This window comes from Theropithecus gelada, chromosome 9, assembly GCF_003255815.1.
Source record: "Theropithecus gelada isolate Dixy chromosome 9, Tgel_1.0, whole genome shotgun sequence".
Classification (NCBI taxonomy): Eukaryota; Metazoa; Chordata; class Mammalia; order Primates; family Cercopithecidae; genus Theropithecus; species Theropithecus gelada.
Genome location: NC_037677.1, coordinates 16,435,553 through 16,460,569, shown reverse-complemented (window position 1 = coordinate 16,460,569; position 25,017 = coordinate 16,435,553). Strand labels below are relative to the sequence as shown.

Sequence of the window (25,017 nt, the reverse complement as noted above, 5' to 3'; positions counted from 1 at the left end):
GGAAGCTGGAAATGTTGGCCTCTAGATTGATTTTGTGGATGTATCCACCTTACAAAATTTTATCAGCTCTTATACTTGTGTTGTGTATTTTTCTGAATATATATTATACTTTACTAAAGGTATATATTCTTCTCTATTTCATATGGAAAATAGAGATGTATTTTGGCTTAAAAAATTCAGTTTCCCATAAAACAAGGATTTTGTTTTAGTGTAAGTGATGCTCTGAAATACAGGACTAGAGTGAGGCACTTCCCTTGGATACAAAAAGCCAAAAACTCAGTGATTGAGATAAATAGTATTTTAATGTAACATTTTTAAAAAATCCAAATTAATCCTAAAAAATCCATGCTAATAATAATAAGGAAAGATTAAAACAGAAAATATTACTCAGGAAAACAGAAAATGGAATTTATATTCCAAAAAGTGCCAATAAGTGCAAATGTGCAGGAATAAATGTAAATGTGCAGGAATAATCAGATTTGAGAAACCAAGGGGCAGATTATTTTTCATTCCATAAGTTTATATCCTCTGAAAATAAAAGACATTGGCACTGTTTCAAAGTTTGTAATAATGTAGGTAATTTAACAAGTAACATTAAAGAAACAATGTGTGAGTTATTCCAACAAAATTCTGAAAAGAATATCATCTCTATTTGCTTATAATTTCACTATGGTTAAACTTCTTATGAAGTTACAAGAATGCAATCATCCTTTGAATGCATTGAGTTAGGAAAAATATGCCTATTATTGGTTATACATAGGAGAGATTACGAATCTAAATCATAGATGAAAAAAGCAACTATGCCATGATATGAAACAGCACTTCAAATCAGACACTGACGTCGGTAAGTAAGATTTTCTTCTTGTCAGTAGGAAAAGCACTACTGGGTTTGATTCCCCCAACGCTACCACCTTTTTAGACTTTTGTTAGAGCTTTGCATTCATTTCCTTAATGTTTTTAACCCAATGTCTGTGAAATGTTTATTGCTCCCTGGATGGTGACATCTGATCTGAATGTAACCACACACCTCTTTGCTCAGCAGTATTTGTCACAAACCATTATAAATTATCATGCTGATTGTGTGCATTGCTGGGAAACTGGAGAAGTTTCATAAATTCTAACTACCGTATCAATGACATTCTTGTTTATTATACAGATATAAACTTTTATGAGATTCAAGATGTCTGCCTTACCACTGAAGAAAACTTTAGTGGAGTAAGATCTAACTAGTTCAATGTAAATACTGAAAGCCATTTTCAATGTGCAATGAACATGTCTTTCCGAGAACTCTCCACTGGTCACTTCTTTGTTGCTTTTCTACTTTTAATTATGTTTTGACACTTCACAAGTGTGCAGGATTTTGCTAGCAAAAAAGAAATCAACATTCCTTCCTCTCCCCTAACACCTGCTTCAGTGAGCATTCTCTAGAATCCTCTCAACTGAATAATAAAATCATGCATATATCTAGCTAGAAATCCCAGGCCTGTGTTAGCCCTGCAGACAGACGCTCCACTGCTCTGTTGACTGACTGATTTACACCAATTCTTGTTCAGTGAAAGAATTAAGGGGTTATAGTATTATGGTTCTGATGCTTATTTGAAATGAAACCTCATTCAGTGGTGGCATAGACACAGAATGTGACATTTTAAAACTAACTGGGGCACAACTTACACATTTAATTTTCCTAATGAAATATCCACCTTTGATAGCCACTGCAAAAACTTAACAACCATTTTGCAAAGTATGGTCCAGAATTTCTTATGAACTGGGTCAGTCTTGGTGCTATTCACATGAGAAGTTGTGACTGTATACTGTATTGTTAAGATTATGAAATGATGTTTTTTACCGAATTATACATAAAACAATAAAAATCTGAATAAAAATATTTTTTTTCTGCCAGAACTATGTGGCTGGTCTAATGACTTAACCATCCCTATACTCTGCAAAAGAAAACTGTTTACGTGGGTTTCAAAGGTGTTTCACAATAAGCAAATGTGCTAAGACATCGATTTCTTAAGCTTTCTCAGGGTGAAAGTTGACTGTACAAGTACTGACCATTTCAACAGAAAATGCAGGGTGTATCATGTGCAAATCATCTCATTACTGGATCAACAGATTTAGTTTGACGTACGTTTAGTTTCATATTTCCAAATGTTCTAACAATCACCAACTTGTTAAAGATATCATAATAATGATAACTTATTTTGAGGGTCACTTTTACCTTTTAAAAGGGCTTTCCTATCTACTACTTGATCCTACTAGTAACCCTATGACATCAGTATAGCAAATATTTTTTACTGCCAACAGACATATAATGTAGCTGAAACAAGGAAAAGTATTAAATATCTTAAATAAGATGAATAGTTTGTTCTTAAAAGGAGTGATAACTAAAAGCTCACCAGCTTTCTGAATGTGGTTTTAACTGTGCCTAGTTTTGTGCCACTTCAAATCCACTTTTGTAAATAACCTGATATAAAGTACAAAAAAAAAAAAAAAACAAAAAAAAACCCCTAATAACAAAACTATGTGTTTAGGAATCTAATCTAAACTTTGAAGTCTATGAATTTGTTCTTCAAAGAATTTCTGGTGTTCCTGTGTTTTTTTGTTTTTTTGTTGTTGTTTTTCTTGGAGTATTCCAATCCCCTGTAAAATTTAGAACTGTGGATTCGTCTCAAAGCCTTCACAAAAGGAGGTAAGAATTTTGCCACATTTGTAGAATCTCAAATGCACCCTTCAACACTGAGCACGAGTCATTCATATGAATCAGCTTAGAAAGATAGTGAAAGGAATGCCTTATGCTGGTCTTCCTGTATCTTTCTGGAGTTTCTCATTGATAAAAAGATCACATTGCAACACTTCAAAACACAGCACGAAGATATTTTCCATGGATCTAATCTCCAGTGACTTCATCAGGCTAAACATATCAGCCTTTCAACTTTGGTCAGGAGATGGCACCTTCACAGAGAGCAAAGCCTCAGTTGGGGCAATTAAGAAATCACCTTACTCTATAGCATTAAAAAAGCAAAGTCACCATTATAAGATTGTTATGTAACATCTTCTCAGTCATGTCAGTTTCTCAAATACTTTGCTGATATCACTAAAATTGTCATTTTCTGTGAATTACAATAATCCTTTATTGTACTTTTTAAGAAGAAAACTAACCAAAAAGGTGCTCCTTTAATCCCTTCATACCCCACCTGACACCATGATATGACAAAACATTATTTAAGGTTAACTGTGAGCTAGACACCACTGTCAGCTAGACACTATCGTAATAGTGTGAGATGCTGTTGTAATAATTAGTATATGCTGATTATTTGGAAACTGATCATCAGCCTATGGATTTATGCTAATTCTCTAGGCACCAAAATGTTGAATGAACCAGATGACCTCATTTCCCTGACCATGAAAAGCTAGTTTACCACACCAACTCAACAGGTTGTTGAGTGCTTTCTACAGGTAGGAAGATTTTGATATTACTCTGTCCTTTCCCAGAAGAAATGTGTGTGCAAATAGAATTGTAAGCCCTTTACATATATTAAGTGATTCAACTGGCTTCCCTTCTTAAATTTCTACTACTGTTGTGTGCTGGATCTGGCGCCCACCAGCTCATAAGAACCAACTGTGCACATTTCTTTGCTAGTCTGGGCAGTGACATCACATGGGTAGTTTGAAATTGGCTATGATGAGAGTATTCACACCACAGAAATTGGCATGTGCTACATACAGATCAGGACTTGACTTGTCTTCTCCAAAGGGCCAGCTGTTAAACATTTACCACCACACCACTGCCAATAACTAGTGATTATTCTGAATTCTTTAAGTATTATGTTACATATATTGATGGTCATGATTTCCAGATTAGAAATTAGTAAACGGGCCGGGCGCGGTGGCTCAAGCCTGTAATCCCAGCACTTTGGGAGGCCGAGACGGGCGGATCACGAGGTCAGGAGATCGAGACCATCCTGGCGAACACGGTGAAACCCCGTCTCTACTAAAAAATACAAAAAACTAGCCGGGCGAGGCGGCGGGCGCCTGTAGTCCCAGCTACTCGGGAGGCTGAGGCAGGAGAATGGCGTAAACCCGGGAGACGGAGCTTGCAGTGAGCTGAGATCCGGCCACTGCACTCCAGCCTGAGCGACAGAGCCAGACTCCGTCTCAAAAAAAAAAAAAAAAAAAAAGAAATTAGTAAACGTCAGTTTATTGAATTCTAACAGCACTTTATTTTTTGGAATAATGTTATTACTTGAGTAAGTTTTACCAGAAGTTCTCCTATAGCAGTTTAAACATGGTCAAAAAGCAAATACTACTACTACTACTACTACTACTACTACTACTACTACTACTGAAGTATATGAAATATAATAGAAAATAAGTATCCAGATTGTGTAGGTGATAGACACTGTAAAAACCACCATAAAGAATATTAGCAAAATAAATAAATAAATACAATGAACTCTTTGTTTCCAAGCAGTCACTGTAACACTATTAATGGCAACTTCCATACACAATTAAAAAGTCAATATAATGCCCTGAAGCACTTCTGAATCACAAAGCAAAGATTAAATTGGAATTGGTGTAATTTTATTGCACTGTAGTATACATTGATTATTTGGAAACTGATCATCAGCCTATGGATTTATACTAATTCTCTAGGCACCAAAATGCTGAATGAACCAGATGCCCTCATCTGTCTGACCATGAAAAGCTAGTTTACTACACTAACTCAACAGGTTGTTGAGCGCTTTCTACAGGTAGGAAGATTTTGATATTACTCTGTTCTTTCCCAAAAGAAACATGTGTTCAAATAGACTGTCTTTAACAATGAATATACTTGCAAAATAATATTTAGGTCCCGTGGTAGCAGTAGTCTATAGATATTATACACAGTTAAACCAAACTGACCCACTTTAAAACTTGCAAAAACCTCTCAGTCCCTGAGAAACACTTTAGAATTGAGATTTAAATTGATTAGTTTTCTTTGATAAAACTATTTATATATGTACAAACTTAATAAAAGATGGATATTCAGGTTCAAGTCTCTGGAGACTACACCACTTTCAGTGTGTCAGAATGGGATAACGTGTAAAAGACAAAGACAGGGGGTCTGTTGGGTGTCAAGAGAGACCAGCAAATACGTATCCGAGTGGACTGCTACGTGCAAGGTAAAAACATACTTTCGATACTGTGGAAAGCAATATCCACATACCAGTTCTTTCACATAAAGTGAGGAAATATAATTTCGACTGTCTCATAGTGAGAATGTCTTCATAATAACAAAATCTGGCATAAGTTAATGTTTAGAAACTTAACAATAGAAAGAGATAGCAAGACTAAGCAGATGGATGAAATGCTGACGTGTATTTGAGTTCCCATTGTATTCATCGTGTCTTACCAATTATTTTCTAGCATTTTCCATAAAAGTATTTTAATCAGTAATCCACCATTTACAAAACCCCTCATCTGGCTTATCATGTAGGACTTATTATTATTCAATGACAATTTGCTTTTTCCATGTCAAACTTAGTAAGAATAATTGTCATTATTCAATGACAATTTGCTTTTCCCATGTCAAACTTAGTAAGATGCAGTTCTTAATCATAAGATGTGCCACAGTTCAATATATCTCAAATAGTGAGATCTCCAATCCCACTATCTGTGGATGCGATGTATATTAGCGATCCACTGTATTTCATAAAAATGCAAGTGAGATTTTTGAGTTTCTAGTTCTTCCCCTCTCCAGGAAAAAAAAAAAAAAAGAAAGAAAGCAAAAAGAAAGATACATAGTGTATACATTTCTTCACAAAAGAGTTCCCAAACGAAAAGTGCTAACAGGAAGGAGTATGAGAGATTACACATTTAACTATAATCTTCCTGGTTTGGGGAACTCAGAAATCACTTAACGTAATTCAATTTCTATACCATTGACATATAATCTGGCTGAGATTGGAATCCCTCCTGGATCCATTTATAATCTACATTGTACACGCTGACTTCCCCCCGTAGACAGGCGTGACCACTAGATGGTGCTGTGGTGCCCTGTTCAAACACATTCCCACTTACTTGCAATCTCTGTCCTCCAAATCGAAGTGAGGGTTGAAGTTGATCATAATTCTCTGGTATGGGTCCGGAGCCTGAATCAACCATTCACATTTTTCACTTGGGTGATAAGAATGAGGATAACCAGGAGATGTAAGGTACCCGGGGCTTTCAATTTTTATAGTATCGCCACATTTATCTGCAATAAAAGTAAGATTTTAGTAGATCTTTCCTGACAACCTCTTAGGTAATCTAGCTTTATATATAAATTACCGGTTATTAAACATTCCCTAACTTTTTAAGGGGAACTTTAAAAGGTCCCCGTAAGTCCTTCGTGTGGCCCTGAGTGCAACACTCCACAAAAAAATACTCTTTGATCTCAGGAAGGTTGACTCAGGCAGAAAGCCAACTGAGATCTGAGAGGACTCTTCGCCCAGCCCCGAAGTTTCTTCCTAAGGAAAAGGTCTTCTAGCATTAAAAACATTAAATCCCCTCAATTGATGTTAACATGGTCCCCTGGGAGCTTCTGCTAGACTTAATTATCCCCCAAGAAGTGTAATCACATTAAGTAGCAAGTTCTAAGTGGAAAGTGACTGAAAGATGCTGTTCGACCCCTTGTGTTGTTTTTTGATGATAAGCCTGGTTTGTGTCATTGATCAGTGGGGATTGTCTTTGATTGGCTTAAAGCCAAACCTTTTGTTGTTGTTGTTTTATCTACCCATAAATCTAAGTGATTTTGAGTTATCTCTGCTCTTGAGATCCAAATCAACAGAGAACAAAGTATATTTGGTGAAGCAGAAATAATTCTGCTTTACTTCTCCAAGTAAAGTTGTTCATTCTTAAAAATCAGATCAAAGCAAAGGGGCAGGAAAAAAAAAGGTAAATAGCCACATGGCATTAATTCTAATTACCTAAATGTTGGGTGAAAAATAACCCACCACACAGGTGTGGGTATCACGTATGGTAACCCACATTCTCACTTTCTGGGAAAGGTGAGCTAACTCGTTTTGAGCCTTCACTTCAAAAATGCTCAAGTGAAGCCAAATAAACCAAATAAACTAGTCTCTGGACTGCCTTATTGTTCAGCATAGATTCTCATTGTCACATTTTATGATGGATTTCATACTGGAGCACCTCAGCCTGAAATGCTGCCACATTTATTGATGCTTAATTTTGAGCAATAAAAATTCGGTGCATAAACTATACAAGAGAAACAGGTATGAAAGCAGTGAAATATATAAGCCTATCAATCACAAATTTTCAGTAATGGTATATATAGATTTTAACACTGCATCTAATAGATTCTCTGTGGAAAGAGAATGGCATTCTTTGCTCTCAGCATGAATTTATAAATCTACAGAATTTTATTACAGGAAAACCAGGTCAAATGGAAATGAAAGATGAAGTGCACATCAAAAATGTGTAAAGCTACATGCATCACAGAAATCATTTCCCATAAATTAAAAAAGAAGACAATATAAGTTATATTGTTTTTCTCAATCACTAGGTGCTTGACTTTGTTCCTTAGACTGGGGGTAGTCTTATTCTGGTTTCCTTTGCATTGGCTTGTAAAAGTGTAAGGTTTGCCAGGAAGAAATGATGTTGTAACTGGAGTTCAAAATCACAGCTAATGATCATGTTGGACTCTGTTCTGTGATTCTACTGAGACTCTTGCATTATTCTGAATGTGCAGAAAACTTGGAAAGTGACCTCGTCTCATTAAGTCTCCTCCAGCTCTGGACAAACATCATGGTAGTGTCTGGCATCTGTTACAGGAGTGAAATAAAACAGCCCTGGTTCTAGTCACTCAGCAGAGTCACTTCAGAAGACATTTAGGTGGACTTGGTACCACACCAGAGCTCTTTAATCTGTGACTTCTGAGAAAGTGACAGTGTAATAAGATAATGTGGACTGCTAGACTCTCTGGCTCTGTTAAATCTCTCTAGCAGTTGATTAAGAAAGAGCAATTTCTAATGACTCTGGACCATTAGTCCTAAATAAGGTTAATGAATTAATTTAGCAACACTGGTTACTTAGAGGAGGTGGACATGGCTTTAAGAGGTTCTGCTGAGTTACAGTGGCATTTTCTGGCTCTGGTCACTTCAAGCATAGCAACATGGCTTTTGCTGGTCAAGCTCACCAACTAAAGCCAGATTTTCAGCATTCCCCACATTTCTGCTAAGAAAATTAAGAAGTGTGTGTGTGTGTGTGTGTGTGTGTGTACTGCATATATATTTGTGTAGTTCACAACCTAAAGTCTGATAGCTCTTTGCATTGAGCTTGTGGACACCCCTGCTATGGATTTATTCTCAAAGAGTTGTGGAGGACAGGGTTACTATAATTTCTAGTCCAACCATTTGAGCTCTTTCAGTTGGACGAGAATGCTATTTCATTCCCTGCCAGAGTATAAAAAGATGCTACCAGCTCAGGTTCATTAATAAATTGAACTCTACATTCATAATTTTTTGTGTCTTGCTTTCCTGCCAGATTATAGAAAAATGCCATCAACTTGGGTTCACTAATAAGTTGAACTCCATGTTCACAATTTTTTTTTGCATGTGTTTTGCTTTAAGCATCTCTTTAGAATACTGCTTGGTAGCTGCTGAGGGAAATCCATTGCTGAAATCACAAAACCTTGAAAAAGCATATTAGAGAGATTAACTTCCATCATAAAGATGTGATTTAAATTCCTGTTAGTATGAGGCCCTCCACTCGCGGTCTCTTATTAAAACAATATACCACAGTAAGTAGTGGATGTTCTTTTCTTCTAATTACTGTGATTGAAATCTAAGCCAGACAAAAGTAAATATTTGATCATTAGTTAATAACAATTGCTGACGACTTACTGTAAAGATAATTGCATACCCTTGCCTGCACTTACTTTACAGTGTGAAGTCAAACATGCCTACAACCAGATCCCATTTTAAAACACATTATTTAGGTTACATGGTACTGTTTAGACCCCAGTATAGTTTTTCATTTACTTGACAGTGAGTGGTTTTAAAAGCTGAGTGGAAGCTGCAACTAGCTTAGGGATTTTCAGATATCCTGGTGCCTTACACTGTATATATCAGATTCCTGTACTGATACTATGTAACTTTCAGTCACACTCCAGACAGATTAGGGAAGATGTACAAAGGCGGGGGAGGGAGTTTCATCAACCCACAAACCGATATCTCTGGCCATCACCCACCAGAGGAAACGGCTTAGGGGCGCAGCAAAGGAACCAGGAAGTAAGATCTCCTGGTAAAGTGTTCATTAACTTTCAACAGCCATCAGATTTTTGAAAGGCAGTCTCTTCTAATTGCCTTTGGGAGGAAACATTATTAAGATAATTGGCGTGCTGATCCGGGAAGGTAGGCAGCTCTGTCTTGTAGCAGAGGTAAGTAAAAGCCCCGCAGCCCAACGATCAACGTCAGGAGGGAGCCCAAAGACCTGAAATCCTCCTGCCCTAAACCGCCTGATCTCATTTCTTCATCTCTCCTCCCAGATAAAAGTTTCCTTTGCCCGGGAGTCGGTTGTTCCCGGCTGATCCCAGGAAGCCCCGCCTGAGCCCCGGTCCGGGGCGGGCAGCTGGGAGCCTGGGCGCCGCTGTCACCCGCGCCTCCGCCTGTCACTTACCGTTGCGAAAAGCGCCGGCCGGGGCGAGGGCAAGGGCGAGCGCGGCGCAGAGGAGCGGCAACCCCTTCTCCATTCTCCCTTTGCCGGGTCCGCAGGCAGACGCGGGAGAACGAGGACTTGGGGGGAAATGCAGCAAAGACGGGAATCCAAGCGATCCGAAGAGCCCCAACTCCGCCTAGAGCTACAATCCTCAGCCCGTCTTGGAGAAAGGAAAGCAGCAAGGCAATGCCTGGATCCAAGAGGAACGCTTCTCTTTTTGTGTCTCAAGTCGCCTGCATCCTGTCATTTAGCTCCGGCTTCCTCTCCCTTTTCCCACACTTGTTCCTCTTCCAGGAGCCACTGCCCGGGCCATGTCTCAAAAAAAAAAAAAAAAAAAAAAGGGAGGGGGGGTTGTGGGTGGGAGGGGGAGGAGGGAGGTAGGGCAACACACACCAAAGCCAATTTCCAGGAAGAAAAAAAAAAAAAAAATCCGCCTTGTTTCTGGACCCGTTGGAGCCGCGGAGCTGGCGCCCAGGGGAGGTCCGGGTGTCTGCGGGAAGGAGAGGAACGAGCAATGAAAAGATGAGCGGGAGACAGAGGAGTTTCACCAACTGCACCCCCTCCTCCCCTCCTGCGGCCTCCCCCCACTCCGGAGCCCTTCCCTCGCTTCATCCCGCCCCTCTCCCCGCTCGGGCTCGCCTGTAATTGCCTGACAGGAGACTGGGAGGAACAACTTTCCCTCCGAGTGCTCTCCCCGTCCGTCTGTCTGTCTTTCCCGGAGATCCTGCAGGGATCTCCGCGGGAAGGAAGGCGCTGGGAGTCTGCGCCCCGGGCGCGTGGGTGCGGGCGTCGGAGGAAGGGGCGCGGAGGTCGGTGCCAGCCGCGGGGTCTGGCCAGCCCACCTCGCGTGCTCGCTCTGCACCCCTAGAGGGAGAGCTGGGCAGCTCCTGGAGGCGTAGATCCCGCTGCCGCGCAGTGCGGAGCGCCCGGGAGGTGGCGGCTGCTTCTCGCAACTTCAAATCCTGGGGCCCGCGCCCGCGGCGGCGAGGAGCGCAGGGTCACCCCCTGCCACTCCTCATCGCGCCAGCCTGAGACCTGTGGCGGGGAGCAGTGGGGCACCCCTGGACGCCCCCGCCCAGAACTGGAGGGCGAGGAGGGGAAAGCCGGGGTGGAGTGGAAGCCGCACCGCGAAGACGGGAGAGAGGTGGCAGTGTCGCTGCAGTGTGAAGCGAAGTCAGACCGCCTGGGCGGGCGAGGCCGAGTTACAGCCCCACGCGGCCTCACTGGCCCGCATCAGGACGCGCGGCTGGGTGCCGATCGCTCCCGGGTGCCCTCTGCGCGCCGCGGAGGCTTCATTGTTTCCCGAGATTTGGTGCCCGTTCCTCTGGGGCAGAGGGAACACCGGAGGGGGGAGGTGCTGCGCCTTCCAAGCTGGGGGGCAAGCGCCTCCCGACCCCGCCCAACCTTGTCTGGGAGCCCAGGTGCTAGGGAGGGGTGTGGAAATCAGGGGTCGGGTGACCTCCGTTTCTCTGTGCATCCGGAGGGAGGGAAAGAGTGACGGGGGAGGGGTGCTCTTGGCTGCGCCCTCACAGTGCCCGCTCCCAACCAAAGGCAACGTGCACGCCGGCCCTCGAGCTCCTACCACCCCCACTTCCCACAGCGGCGCGTGCCCCCAGCCCGCTGGATGCCCCCCAGGCCCATCTCCGAGGGTTTTCCGAGAACTGTTGCAGGAAGCGTGTGTAGATGGGAAAAGCAAGGACATTTCAGGGAACAAACAGGTTGCGGTCACCGATCTGTCCCCAGAGAAGGGTCAATGCCCACGGGCCACCTCCCAGGGAGTTTGTGGGTAAGGTGAAAAGGTCACACACCTCCTGGGGATTGGCGTCTACACACACAGCCAAAGTGCAGCCTGATTCCTACCTGGCACAAATAACTGGCCAAAGGGAGGTAGGAATGCTGGCAAGGAGACTCTGGTCAAAGGTTTTGGCGGAAGAAAAAGGGGCGGGCAGGGAGAAAGCCCAAGGCGCGCGGGCCCCAGGCCAGGACTGCGTGCTCGCGGCTCCGGCTGGGCGCAGTGACGCGCGTCCCTCGGGGTGCAGGCGGGTCCCGGGTCAGTGGGGGGTGCACCCGTGGGTCCCGCACTCGCCACTCTCTCGCCCAGGGTCAAGCCTGTCTTCTCCTCCCCACGAGCCCCGGGATTCCCGGTCGCCTAGCTGGAGACTCGGCCCCCCGGGCGCCTCCTTCCTCTGCTAGTTTCCTCCTTCTTCTCAGCTGTCGGACACTTGGAAGGCGCGGAGTGGGAAGTGGGCACCGAAGGGCTGGGAGTTAAATGCCTGCGTTGAGCGGAAGAAGCAGTGTGGAAGCCGTGGGCAGCCCCGCGCCCAGACAGGCGGGAGGCGAGACAGGGGCGCCGACCGCGCCCAGCGCAGACCCCGGGGGAGCGAGAGCCGCAGAGGCAGCCCGGGCTCTCGGCTACTACCCGCGCGCGTCGCCGCCTCCCCAGGTGCAGCCCCGCCAGTCCCAGCCCCTAACTGCGCCGGGTGAGAGGCATCATCAGATTTAAGGTGACCCGGAGCGACCTCGGTCCAGGCTCGGAGAGAGAGGCGCCTCTCAAGACCTGGCAGGTTGACAGGGAAGGGGAACCCGGCGGGAGCGGCGGCCACCCGGCCTGGAGTCTCCGAGGCCCGCCTGCATCCTGGGGGGACCCGGCCTCCGCGCTCGCTCCGGGGCCCCCGTTTGGATCTCTCTGCGCCTCGGCGGGGTGAGCGAGGGGGCACACGCGGAAGACTTGAGCTGTGTTGTTTTTAGAAAACTGCCGCCAATCTCTCTTCCCCTCTCCCTGCTGAGTGTGCATTTCCCAGCCTAGACCCGCCAGGCCAGCAAATAAAGCCACCGGATCCTGCACTCCGGAGCGACTGCCCCCACCCCGACCTTGTGCCCACCGCTCCCTACTGCCTTTCCCAAGGGGAATGGCTCCTCCGGCGCCTCAACACACAGAAAACGCCTGCCTCCAGCTGAGCGCTTTTACCAGCTTTCTCCAACCAGCGAATAAGGGATGCACTATGGACTCAGAAGGAAATGTCATATTTAAGTTCTGCCTCTGATTTCCCTGGTTTTAGCTGATCTGAGGTTTTTCTAGACTCCTCAGCTTCCACACACAGTGCTGGGTAATGGAGCCCTACCGTACTGAGTTGCCTGCCAGTGGGTTGGTACAGAGCAAATTGTCCTTGCTAACAACCTTTTTCCTATGCTGTTGGATTCCACTAAGTGGTGAGAGGGGTCAGTTTTAGATTTTTGCAATTCCCCAGCATGGAGACAGGCCGGCTCTATATGAGAATAAGTGATAGACAGAGGAAGAATTTGGCAGTGTTCCCGGGTTGATTTTATTTTGGTCTCTTGAGCACATTATTCTTCCTGATAGAACAAATCCCTGGACTTGGTAGGACCCAATTCCAGGGAAGGAAAGAGTACCCTACGGCACCCCCAGAACGCCCTGCAGAGGCTGTGAGTGGGCAATGCCCAGTTTCCTGGACTCCCACTTAGGGGGTGCTGCAGAAATAGGGCCTTCAGCTGGAGCTCCCTGAGTCGGATTGGAACCGTGGTCCATCAGTAAGAGTAGACTGGGTGGTAACAGCTCCATTCCTTTCATCAGGCTCTCATCCCTTTGTCAGAAACGGATGAAATCGATTGCTCCCAGAAGGCCATTTGAGCCACTAACACCCTCAAAGTACTCTAGATTCATGCAATATGGAGATTCGGGTTGATAGTTCAAAACTGCATCATGTCTAGTCAAGTTTTTTGAAAACATCAAACCCATATATTTCAGAAAAGCAATACAACACCATATTTTTAGTAGGAGCTAACCTAGTTTTGAAATGTATGAATAGATGAAGTGAAACTGGAAAAACATTAAAAGTTGGAATTTTAATTAACTAGTGTTTAAAATAAGCCTATTAAATGTGGTTATTCTGTCAAGTGACTCTGTCACGCAAGGGTGTCATCTAGGCCTCATTTTTGTCCATCTCCTTGATTTGTACTGACAGAGAAGGAAGGAAATAAACAAATGAATCCTCACTTTGATTCTACCTTTTTAGCCTTTTAAAATTTACCTTGAAAATTCATCAAATATTGGAGAAACGACTACTGACTAAAATGTTAAAACAAAGTTACATTGTGAAGTTTTTGTAATACAGTATTTTTAATTACCAACAAGATGAAGAAAGACAACGCTAAATTTTGAATCACGCTAGATTCAAAACATTTGCTAGAGTAGAGGTTATAGCCGTATTTGAAAACTATATTATTTGTCGGAGATAACAATATTAAATGATTTTGCCTTCATTGGATTACTTTTAAATTGGGAAAATTAAAATAATTATAACCAACAGAAACGCTCATCAAATCAATAAAGACATCATTAGAGAGAACATACTCAAAATTTGAAAGGACTGTTTTAAATAGGGCAATCTTTAAAATATAATTTGAGCAACCAAAATAGAAAAGTGGCTGCCTCTTAATATTTAATCATAGTTTTATGTAAGTAGCTAAAATTTTAAGGGATTTTGAAAGAAATCAATAAAAAATAATTTTAAAATTATCAAACAATGGCCACAACAGTTAAGAATTGTTGAATTTACTCTCAAAGAATGTGATTTCATTTTGTATTTTTATTACATGACTCTGGCATTTGCCTGTAGAATGGTTATGGGTGGTGCAAGGGAAGAAATGAAGAGACCAGTTCTGAAGTAACCATAGTAGAATCTAAAGGAGAACTTCAACAAGGACCTGGCAGTGGAGATTGGAAAAGATGCATTCCAGATGTACTGAGAAAGTCTAACAGAACAGATGGTGGTGGATAAGCCAATGAAGGAGAGGGTGTTACCAACAGTGATGCATAAGACTCAGGCCCTCATCACTGATAGGTGCAATTGCCTTCATGTAAGCAGAGGGACACTAGCAAAAGGTTAATTTGGAAGGAAGATCATGAATTTGATTGGGGTTAGGTTCAGTTTCCGGTCTCTTTGAGAAAAATCAAATGAGTTAGGAATTCAGAGATGTTTGGATTGGAGATTTTAAGTTTGTGAGTCACTGACCTGTAGATGATGGCAATTAAAGTAGAAGAAATGGATAAAATTGCTGAGGAAATTTCAGGAGACCCAGGATAGGATGTTAAGGACCCTTTAAAGCCTGGATTGCCACAATGAACTAATAAAAGACCTTGACAATGAGCAGCTGGGGAGGTAAGTGGAAAACCAGGAGGGCCTATTGTCATGAAGGCCAAGAGGAGGGGGAATTTCTAAAAGGAAGCTCTGGACAAGAGTGGAACATTATTAAGAGTTCCACTCCAATGAGGATTGGAATGCAATTGGACTTAGTGGTATGATGGTTACTGAGAGTTGACTCTTCCAAGAGTCATTCAGTGGGGCGATGGAGGAACAGGACTAGAGACAGATTGCAATGGGCTGAAGAGTCAATAGAAGGTAAAGAAAGAGAGAAAACAAGTAAAGATAAAATTCTCTCTGGAAGTTTCTACTAAGGGGGAGGAGACAGACAATAGCTCTGGAAGGAAGAGGTGTGGAGGGAGGTTGACTTTTTATTTTATTTTATGTTTACTTTTAAGATAGGATACTTGTGAACATTCTTGAATGCCAATGGATAGAATCTCGTATTGGGGGATATGTTGACATTAAACTACTGAAAAGGTAATCAGGGTGTTAATTGCCTGGGATGGCAGGAAGGGATACAATCTACTGCCCGGATAGGCAGATTTACGGTAAGTTGAAAGAGGGAGAGCTGCTCTGTTATAGCATTGGGGAAAGAGGAGCTGATGGGTGTGATTACAAGAAGATTTGTCATTTCAGTGAGTGGGTTGGGGGGCAATTTCTCTCTACTCTGGTTTTCTCTGTGAAGTAAGTCATACCTTTGAGTAAGAATGACAGTGGAGGAGAGGAGCTGAAAGTCCCTGGAGAACAGAAAAAAATTGAAGGGGCTGACCAAAGAAGCTGTTGTTATCATGTTATTGTTTTGATAACTTCATAAGTTGAAAATTTGAGCTGGGAGCACATTTTCTATAGAATGCATTCTCCTAGAAAAATTGGCTAGTTTTTCATGAAACTCAAAAAAGTCTGCTTAACTCATAAGGAAGTAGTAATATAATATGAATGGTATTACTTCAGCTTTAGTGACTCAAAGTAGGTGTTCTATAAATGTTCCTTTTTAAAAAGAAAATTTTCCAACCATTATTTACAGCACATTAAGGAATGCGTCTATTGATGTGCAGGAAAAGTTTCCCCCCAACCAAATAATTCTTTGTAATAACGTCTTCACTTCCTCCCTGCCCTGCATTTTCTTCTTTGTGCTTTATCCTCCTAGAGATAACCAAAGAAGAATTTAAAGTTATCATTTATATCCTGTACCAGACCTCCACAGACTGGCTTATTTGGATAATTCAAGTGAAATACAACCAAGATGTTTCTTTAGTTTTGTGAAGTCTAGACTCAACATCAATATTACACACATTTTTCAGATATATATGTGATGTTTTTTGAATTGTTATACAATTTCCTGCCTTGATATTTCAGTCAAATGCATTGGGTAGGTTATCAGAGGGCGTTGTTTTCAACAAAGCCTTTTTCCTTCAATGTATTCTGTTAAAGCATCAGACTGCCAAAGCATCTTGACTTCTATGTAAGGGGTGATACATTAATACTTTTTTGGTTGATTTTCAGCTACAGAATGCACTGCCTTGATGGACTTGCTTTAATCCACACTAAAGCCTATATGACGTGAGGAAGTCATGCAGAACAGAACAGGCCTTTCTGGAACTTTTATATTTTCAGAAGTCTTCAGCCTGTTAGTACAACAGGTTACCTTTTGGCAGGCACATTTTCCTCCTGCTCAAATGCTATAAACACCCCAGCAGGGACGATAAATAGCAATGTAGACAGCAAGGGAAAATATTTGCTAAAAGATACTCCTGCACTTTCTCTTTTTGATGTTTCCCCTGTAAGTTTTAGTTGCAGAAACTGGAAAAAATAGAAATGTAAAAGTTGAAACAGCAAAATTATAAAGTGACAGGTGATACAACAAAACATATCAGTTTGTATTTAAAATGTAAAGCGATAAAGCAAGCACACATTGAGACCCTCTAATTAGTATAATTTGCATTCACAAAGTTCAAAGTGGAACTTGGTATTACCATTCTCTTGCTTCTCTCCCTAACAAGATACAGGTAGCGGAAATGAGGCATATTGAGGGTTCAAATTTGGCAAAACTATGCAGCAATTCTGTGATGGAATAAAACATGGGAAATGGATGTTTTGAAATTGAGTCTGTATCTTAAAGAAAGTGAAAGTAAAACTTTAGAATAAAATAAGGCTAAATCATACACAATTGGTGTATCCTTTTGAAAATTAACAGGAATTTCCATTAGTTTGTATTTTACAAAGTCAAATGGCTTCTTTAAATTCATACTGTGCTATTGTGTCTAGTCTGGCACGTTTCTCTTCTGTAGTTCTTTTGCTGAATTTTTAAACCTTTTTGTGATTTCACAGAGTTAGTAATTACGTTGGGATGTTGGGGCGTGGACTGGATGTAGCTAAACATACTCAGATTTGACTCACATTCAAATGTACTCAAACATTCAAATTTAATGTTGTGTGCCAAAGCAAACTTCTGTCTCATTGATTTTTAAAATTCTCTGGACCTTGATTTGAGAATGTATGCCTTGGGTTTCAAAACAGTTATCCATCTTAGATAGATTAACTCTGACATCCACATATTTGATACTAGTTCTGGTCATGTCAAGTGCATATCTTTTATTATATAGATAAAGGACAACAACTTGCATGTCACATAAAAGAGGAAGCATCTCTTAAGGTCCTGCGTACGTGAGTGAGTGGTGATCCTGGTTTTTCAGTTGCATATCAAGAAACACAACCTGGATGAGCTTAATGAAAAAAGAGATTAGTGGTCATAACAGGGAAACTTTGGAGTGGGCTTGGCTGCAGGCATAGCTGTAACCCTGCTGATTGGTTCAGTGGATGCCAATCAGCAGGGTGTCTTCTGTGTTTTCATCTGAGCTGGCTTCTTTCTCAAGCAAGCATTCTCCACGCAGTGTCAAAGGTAGTAATGACAGCTCCATAGTTAAGTGGTCCTTCAAGGTCATGATCATTGAGAAAGTGTTCAGGCAGAGGGTGCTTTCTCCCTCAGAGTATGTAATTATCATTAATAAAATTCTGATTTGCTCCAGTTGGATGGTGTGTCCATCCCTGGGCCAGTTAGTTGTCAAGGGAGATGGGTTACTCTTATTTGCCCACACTGGCTGTGAGCATGAGAACACATGGTAGACAGAATGCAGACAGGCCATCTCCAAGAGGAAAAGGGAGTCTCTGGATTCTGTGATACAAATAAAGGGTAAAGGATGCCAGGCTGTCAGTGGGAACAGGTGACCGCCATTCAGCAGCCCATTCTCTTTGTTATAGTTAGTTGTTTTCAAGTGAGAGTACAGTTGACTCTTGAACAATACGGGGGCTAGGGGTCCTGACCCCTCCCCTGCACAGTTGAAAATTCACATATAATTTTTTTACTCCCCTAAAACTTAGCTAGTAATAGCCTATTGTTGGCCAGAAGCCTTCCCAATAACATCATCAACTAACACATATCGTGTACATGTATTATATCTGTGTCCTTACAATGTTATTGAAAATGTTATTAAGAAAATGAAGAGGAGGAGAAAGTACATTTACTGTTCATGAAGTGGAAGTGGATTATTGTAAAGGTCTTCATCCTCATCATCTGCATAAAGAGTAGACTGAGGAGGAGGAAGAAGAGGAGGGGTTGGTCTTGCTGTCTCAGGAGTGGCAGAGGCAGAATAAAAGCTGTAGAGAAGTGAACTTGCAGAGTTCTAACCTGTGTTGTTCAAGGTCAGCTGTACATGTTCTTAGTTTTTGTTTTGGTTGGTGTTAGTGTCTGTCGTGTTTGTTTTATTTTGCTTTGCTTTCAGTTTTTTATTTGAATATCCAGCTGTGGCAGACAGCATGAATTTATAGTTTTTACTTCAAAATCTGAGGCCAGTACTTTATGCAGGGTCAGCTGTCACTAAAATTATAAAGCAGGAGGAGTTTTTTGTTTGTTTCTTGAGATGGAGTCTCGGTCTGTGGCCCAGGCTGGAGTGGAGTGGTGTGATCTCAGGTCACTGCAACTTCCACCTCCGAAGTTCAAGTGATTCTCATGCCTCAGCCTCCCGAGTAACCGGAATTACAGGTTCCCACCACCATGCCTGGCTAATTTTTGTATTTTCAGTAGAGATGGGGTCTCACCATGTTGGCCAGACTGGTTTCGAACTCCTGACCTCAAGTGATCCACTTGCTTCAGCCTCCCAGAGTGCTAGGATTACAGGCATGAACCACCGTGCCCGGCCAAGAGGAGTTCATTTTTAACTCCATCTCCTTTTGGGTGTATGTTCCTAATGTTTATTTGCTCTTCCCTGTCCTCTCACAAGGATCTTTAAACAGATCAGTGGCAGAGCACAATACCTAACTCATAGAATGGTGAGATTGCAGGCACTACTGTTAGCCAAGTGAGGAAGGTTTTTGGAGGCAAAGAACCTTCCAAAATATCTTCATAAGGATGTAAGGAACCTATACATACTTGGAGTTGGAGTGTACTGCTGTGTTCAGACATTTAAAGCTGCCTTTGTAAAGGAAATGAGATTATATTTACTCTGGGGAGATTGCCATGAAGACAGAGCCCGAGAAGCACTTTTAAAATCCAAAGTTTTCCTCAACAAATGAAACATTTTTAAGGGGCTATGATTGGTGGACTCCAGGTGTGAAAAGTGTGCAGTATAACAGCAATAGCATCATAAAAGGAAAGGCTTGGAACAGACTGTTCTTCTGCACAGCATATCTTGTGTGGTGTGTTTTTTCGAGGTATGTTAAGAGCCTTGGAACAAAAGAATTACTTGACTATATTGAGATGTATTTGGAACAGGCCCACACACATCTGTGGTGCCAGTTTATTCTTTTACGAAATGTTACCTTTAAAAAAGTATTTTAAATACACACTTAAATGGAGATGGGAGCACTGTCAGGGAGAGTCTTACCTATGAAAGCAAAAAGCACAGCTTAATTTCAGAGCACTGCACTGGGAATCCAATCTCCGCTCTCCACAACTCTTGGTGCAATTCTGAACGCAACACTTTGTCATATTTTCCACTAATTTGTTCCCGAGGTCTCTCTCTGAAGAGCGGCTACAAACTCAACCCCTGCCCTGAAGGGGCTGTAGAGGAAGTGGGCATGGCTGATTACAGTGTGACTTTCTTGGGATACTTCTTCATCCTGGGGGAAGGCCTAGTGCCTAAGTGACCACCTGTGAGCAGGTGTTTCTCTCACAGGGATCCGTTTCGACGAGCAGACACCCTTGTGCCTCTTATTTGATCTGTGTTCAGTTTATTCCTACCAAGGTAGCTACTCTCTAGGAAAGCCCTGATCGGTTTGCTCTCTAGGAGATCCCGGAAGGAGGTTGGGTTCAGCTGTGTCAGGCAGGGGAGACACAGAGGAGGCAACTCAATCAAGCACATGAAACAGCAGAGGACGTGTATTACTCACAGGTCCCAGAGAGGAGGGGAGCAGGACTTACAGGGCCAGCTGGAAGTGGGGAACTGTCTGAGACACACACATGCAACCAGCGAGTGGGGAGCAAGAGAGAGAGTTGTAGGGGGAACCTGTGGGCCAAAGCCTTTACTGGGGTCCAGGGCCTTGCCCAAGCAGGCTTCCTGTGGGAAGTTCTAATCGGTAGGTGAGCTTTGTGGACATTGCGACCGAGAGGGGTCACTGCAGCATGTCTGTGTGTTCTATGCAGGTTGTTGGTCGGGGAGTCAGTGGGGCCAGTCAAGTAGGTTGTATCCAGCTCTCCCTTAGGGAGGTGGTCACCAGCAAGTGGTTGTCAACCACCTTGAGTTACTGGGAGGAAGCAGAGAGCGGAAAACTATGTCAAGGGTGACTAAGCCCTACTCCCGGTATGAGAAAGTCAAGCCTAGATTCAAGACCAATGCCAGAGCAACATAAAACTATAGAACTCACTACATGCTTCATGCAGCTGGGTTTCCAGTGTTTCCATCTGTGAAGGACAAGTTTTGAATTAAGTGATCTATCAGGACCTTATCAGTTGCCAAACTGAATCATTCTGTTTTTTTCAGCAGCTTTGATAAAACGTTAGTGTAGGCTTGTCTTTACCCAATACTATGGGAGGCCTTGAAAGTATGGAGTGCTCTACTAGGACAGCACATTATGTGACTTATGCTGACATTGACTCCTTTGCACAGCTGATATTTGAAACGCTCTTTGTATATTTTTCTTTCTGAATTGTTTGTTTTCCTAACATGGACCATGAATCTCTGAAGTGGACATGGATACCATGCCCTACGTCTATCTGTACATATTGCCAGCTTGCAATAAGAAATATGAAAATAAAATGAAGTTCTATCAGAGGAGTGACAGAGGATGACCAAACCACAAGGAAAACAAAGCAAGGAAACAGCAAAATGCAAACACAGACACCCCTTACCAAAACTTCTCTGCCTGATTTCTCTAAAACACAAGGCAAGTCAATATTCCTGTTCAGCTGAGAATAAGAGTATTTACTTCACGTAGGATCTTTGAGAGTTAACTAAATTGCAAATTTAAGGAAAAGGCTTATCAAGAAAATATGGGTCAACGTGTGGCTGTTCCTTTTTATGTTTCTCTGATTTCGTGCTATTTTGCTACTGGAAATATTCTTCCTCTCTGGATACTCTTGCAAATGGGAGCAGATACACCTAGCCTGGGTCCCTGCTCCATCATTCCCCCGTTTCTGGGAGCAGGAATGGAGCACCGCTGGTGCTAGGTCAAGTGGAAGACAAATGATGCCATGTTTTCATTGTGGATTTTCTTTTATGTCATCTCTAGCTTCTGGACCAGCGGTATATTATTTTTCAGAGTCTTTTTCAGATCAATTCTGAGCTTAATTGCTGACTTGCTTGTGCGGTTGGAAGCTCTACCTACAGTGTACCATGCTTTTGATAGAGAAGGTTTCTGGGCAGTTTTTGGTTTTTCATAGAGGTGTTGGATAGGCTCATACTGATTAAGCTGTGGCTCCAGCAAACATGCTCAATATTATGAAGTCCAGGAGGTAGGTTTTGTTGCTAACATAAAAATATTCTGCAGCTCCATGCTGGCCCAAAGCAGGAGGGGAACTTCATCCATCAAACAAAGCATATATTTGTTGCTGTTTTGACAACCACATCCCTTAGTAAAAGATGTACTTGAAAAACAATATAAATAAAATAAAGTTTCATAAAGGCTCCCAAACATTCTTCCTTTCCCCAGAGGCTATAATGACTACCCTGGTTTAAAAATCCCTTTTCTTATTCCTTCCGAGTTTTCCCATTTCATGCTCCCTGGGAGCATCTCTGTAAAATAAGCCTGTGGAAAATGGGTAATGAGGAAATCATTGCCTTAATTGAAGGTCACATCTACAAAGGTCCAGGTAGGTGTACTTTGGCTGATGGAAAAATCTCCCAGAGTGACATCCTGCTGCCCTGAAATAGAGGTTTGGTTGTCATTTGTCAGAACAATGGTGGCCCCTGGTTGGCATCTCGAGTGTTGTCTTTGTTAATCTCAAAACCAGGTAATTTCCATTACTGATGACATCCCACATGGGAAAAGGGCAAGGAAGGGCCCCCAAGGGCTCCCATAATTAAGCACAAACACTTTTACAGTATTAAGTCAAAGCCGAATGCCTCCCAAATCCTCTTGGTGTTGAGTTCGTGTGTCCTACACAGTGGTGACCTTTAATATGTCCCATTCAGTTTCAGCTAGATTAGTCCTGTGCTCTGGCCTTGATATTGTTTTTTTTGTTTGTTTGTTTTGTTTTGTTTTCTAGTGCTTTTCGTTTAAAAGAAGAATTAAGGAAGTGATTTTGTTTTTAATTTGTTTGCTTACTTTTCTTTTCTTTTTTTGGTTTATTGTCAATATGTTGTGTTGACACACTTTTTAGCCTAAAGCAGAGAGAGTACCTTCTAAATACAAAAGATGGGATGCTTTCAACAACTCGATTCCCTAAAGCGCTGGAGGATTCTGGAATCTGCTAGACTTCAATGTAAGCATTTTATAGAGGTTCCCATGACAGCGTTATTAGTGAGCAGTTTCACTTAAAGGTCTTCCTAATTTGCTGCTTTTTTTTTTTTTTTTTTGGCCAGTAGACATTCTCCTTCTATAGTTGCAACTGTATTAAACATACATTCCCAATATTTTAGCTCCTCTTCTTTCCCTAGTGGAATATTTTCAGTTGTGTAATTTCAACTCCTGCTGCTTATTTGGGGTGATTATTATTATATGTGGTCCCTAGCCTAGGAATGAATTCTGCTGTAGATACCAGTTTTTAAATTAGTTAGAATTCTGCATGGTTCCCCACAGGAAAAATGTCATAAAAGATGGGCCACAAGACAGTCCACCAAGCCATTTTAAACTCCCACGTAGCTGAACTTTCATTATTGGCGGCTCTGAGTTGTAAGGTCTCTTGTGACACTGGCCCTGGTTATTTTTAAGAGGGGCAAGAAAGGTAAGTCAAGAGGGTAGTGATAGAAGTAGGCTAGAAACAGCCAGGCTTTGGCATCTGGGCTGCTCTCACAGGATTACAAGGGGCCATATTCTAGGTAGCAGGAATTGAAAGTGGTGAATGGATTCAGGTCCTAAACATGCATGAGGCTCCTGGCAGGAGGTGCTGTAAGAGCGGAGCACATCAATTTGAAGGAGAGGCTCACAGAGTTGGGTGTCCTTTATGGGACCAGGATGGCGTTGGGGGATAAAGGTGGACAGCAATTGCTTCTTATTTGTACATGGCTTATTTGGAAGTTGGAGCTCATCTTATTAATGAAGGTAAAATTATGACTTGAAAACCAACCATGTTTCACTACTAGAGTATCATTATTTGATGCTTTCAAAGTCTCCATGTGCTTGCACCTTATTGATCATGTCACCAGTTCTCCTAAATTCCAATCTGGATGCGTAAGAAATATCAAATTGCCAAGGTGGGCGGATCACGAGGTCAGGAAATCGAGACCATCCTGGCCAACATGGTGAAACTCTGTCTCTACTGAAAATACAAAAAATTAGCCGGGCATGGTGGTGCACACATGTAGTCCCAGCTACTCGGGAGGCTGAGGCAGGGAAATTGCTTGAACCCGGGAGGTGGAGATTGCAGTGAGCCGAGATCACGCCACTGCACTCCAGCCTGGTGACAGAGCAAGACTCCGTCTCAAAAAAAAAAAAAAAAAAAAAAGAAATATCAAAGTGGTTTTGGTATAAAGAGCTGGCCTTCCTGTTGGCCTCAAGGATATATTAGAGATAACAGCAAGCTGTCTAAATATTTCCAGACTACAACATTCAAAGATAAGGTAAGAGAACCAATCTTAAAGATTTTATAAAATAATTGCAACAAGTGTATGCATTTCTTGTTTCTCAAATCATGTTTTTATGTTTTAGCTATTAGGTGAAAATGGCTATGTACAGTGTGCTATTTTTAAATTGTCGGGAGTAGATTTGGAAGGTTATTATCAATATCCTACACTCTTCCTTTCGTGACTCCATAATATTTTTTGCACTTTCATTTAGCCTTAAAAAAAGAACAATAATACCTCCAAGTATAAGGTCAATTGCAAAGTGACCCCTGTAGTTTTTGCTTCAAAACTATTATATTGTGCTACTTATAATACCAAATTGCCACTGTCTAGAGGCAAAATGATCATTTCAAAATCTTTGTAACAATCTAGAGAACTATTTAGAAATATTAGCTACAATTCTAGTGTAATTTTTCTGATGTGTTTCTATTGCTGACAATTGTTTTGTAAAATCTTGATGATTGGTCGTCTTGTCTTTGAATGTTGTGAGTCTGGAACTATTTAGACTGCTTGCTGTTATTGCTGATATATCCTTGAGACCATCAGCAAGCCTAGCTCTTTTTCCCAATACCAGTTTGATATTTCTTATATATACAGGTTGGAATTTAGAAGAGCTGGGTGACATGATCAATAAGTGATTTTGAGAATTGCTCAGAACTTCATTTTATCTTTTTTTTTCTTTTTCTCAAACAACCTTTAAAATCAGAAACTCTGGCATAGCACTCTCCAACTGTGCCACAGAAGGACATAAGGATGTTGGTGCTTTTTCCTGTCTATTTTTGTCCCCTACCAAATCACAGCCCTGGAAGGGAGCTTTAGAAGTCACAAATCTGTTCTGTTGCCTTCATGCTCAGTATCACAGAGGAGGGATAATCAACCCTGTTTTAAAAGGCTAGCTGGTGGAAAGGATTTCAAAATCAACCAACAAGGATTTTTGC

At 42.1% G+C, this 25,017-nt stretch overlaps 1 protein-coding gene across 7 annotated transcripts in view; it reads right to left on the bottom strand.

Annotated features, from left to right (window-relative positions):
- NRP1 (neuropilin 1) overlaps positions 1 to 11,627 on the bottom strand; it is a 159,067-nt gene extending 147,440 nt beyond the window's left edge. For 6 of the 7 annotated variants that reach the window (XM_025396079.1, XM_025396076.1, XM_025396080.1 and 3 more), the window contains exons 1-2: positions 9,661 to 10,254; positions 6,064 to 6,238 (exon numbers count right to left, since the gene is read on the bottom strand). In XM_025396079.1, the coding sequence (XP_025251864.1) occupies positions 6,064 to 6,238; positions 9,661 to 9,733 (248 nt within the window). In that variant the 5' untranslated portion in view covers positions 9,734 to 10,254. Of the gene's footprint in view, positions 1 to 6,063; positions 6,239 to 9,660; positions 10,255 to 11,559 lie in introns of those variants that run through there. The other variant, XM_025396077.1, reaches the window with a different exon arrangement.
- Positions 11,628 to 25,017: the final 13,390 nt, after the last annotated feature.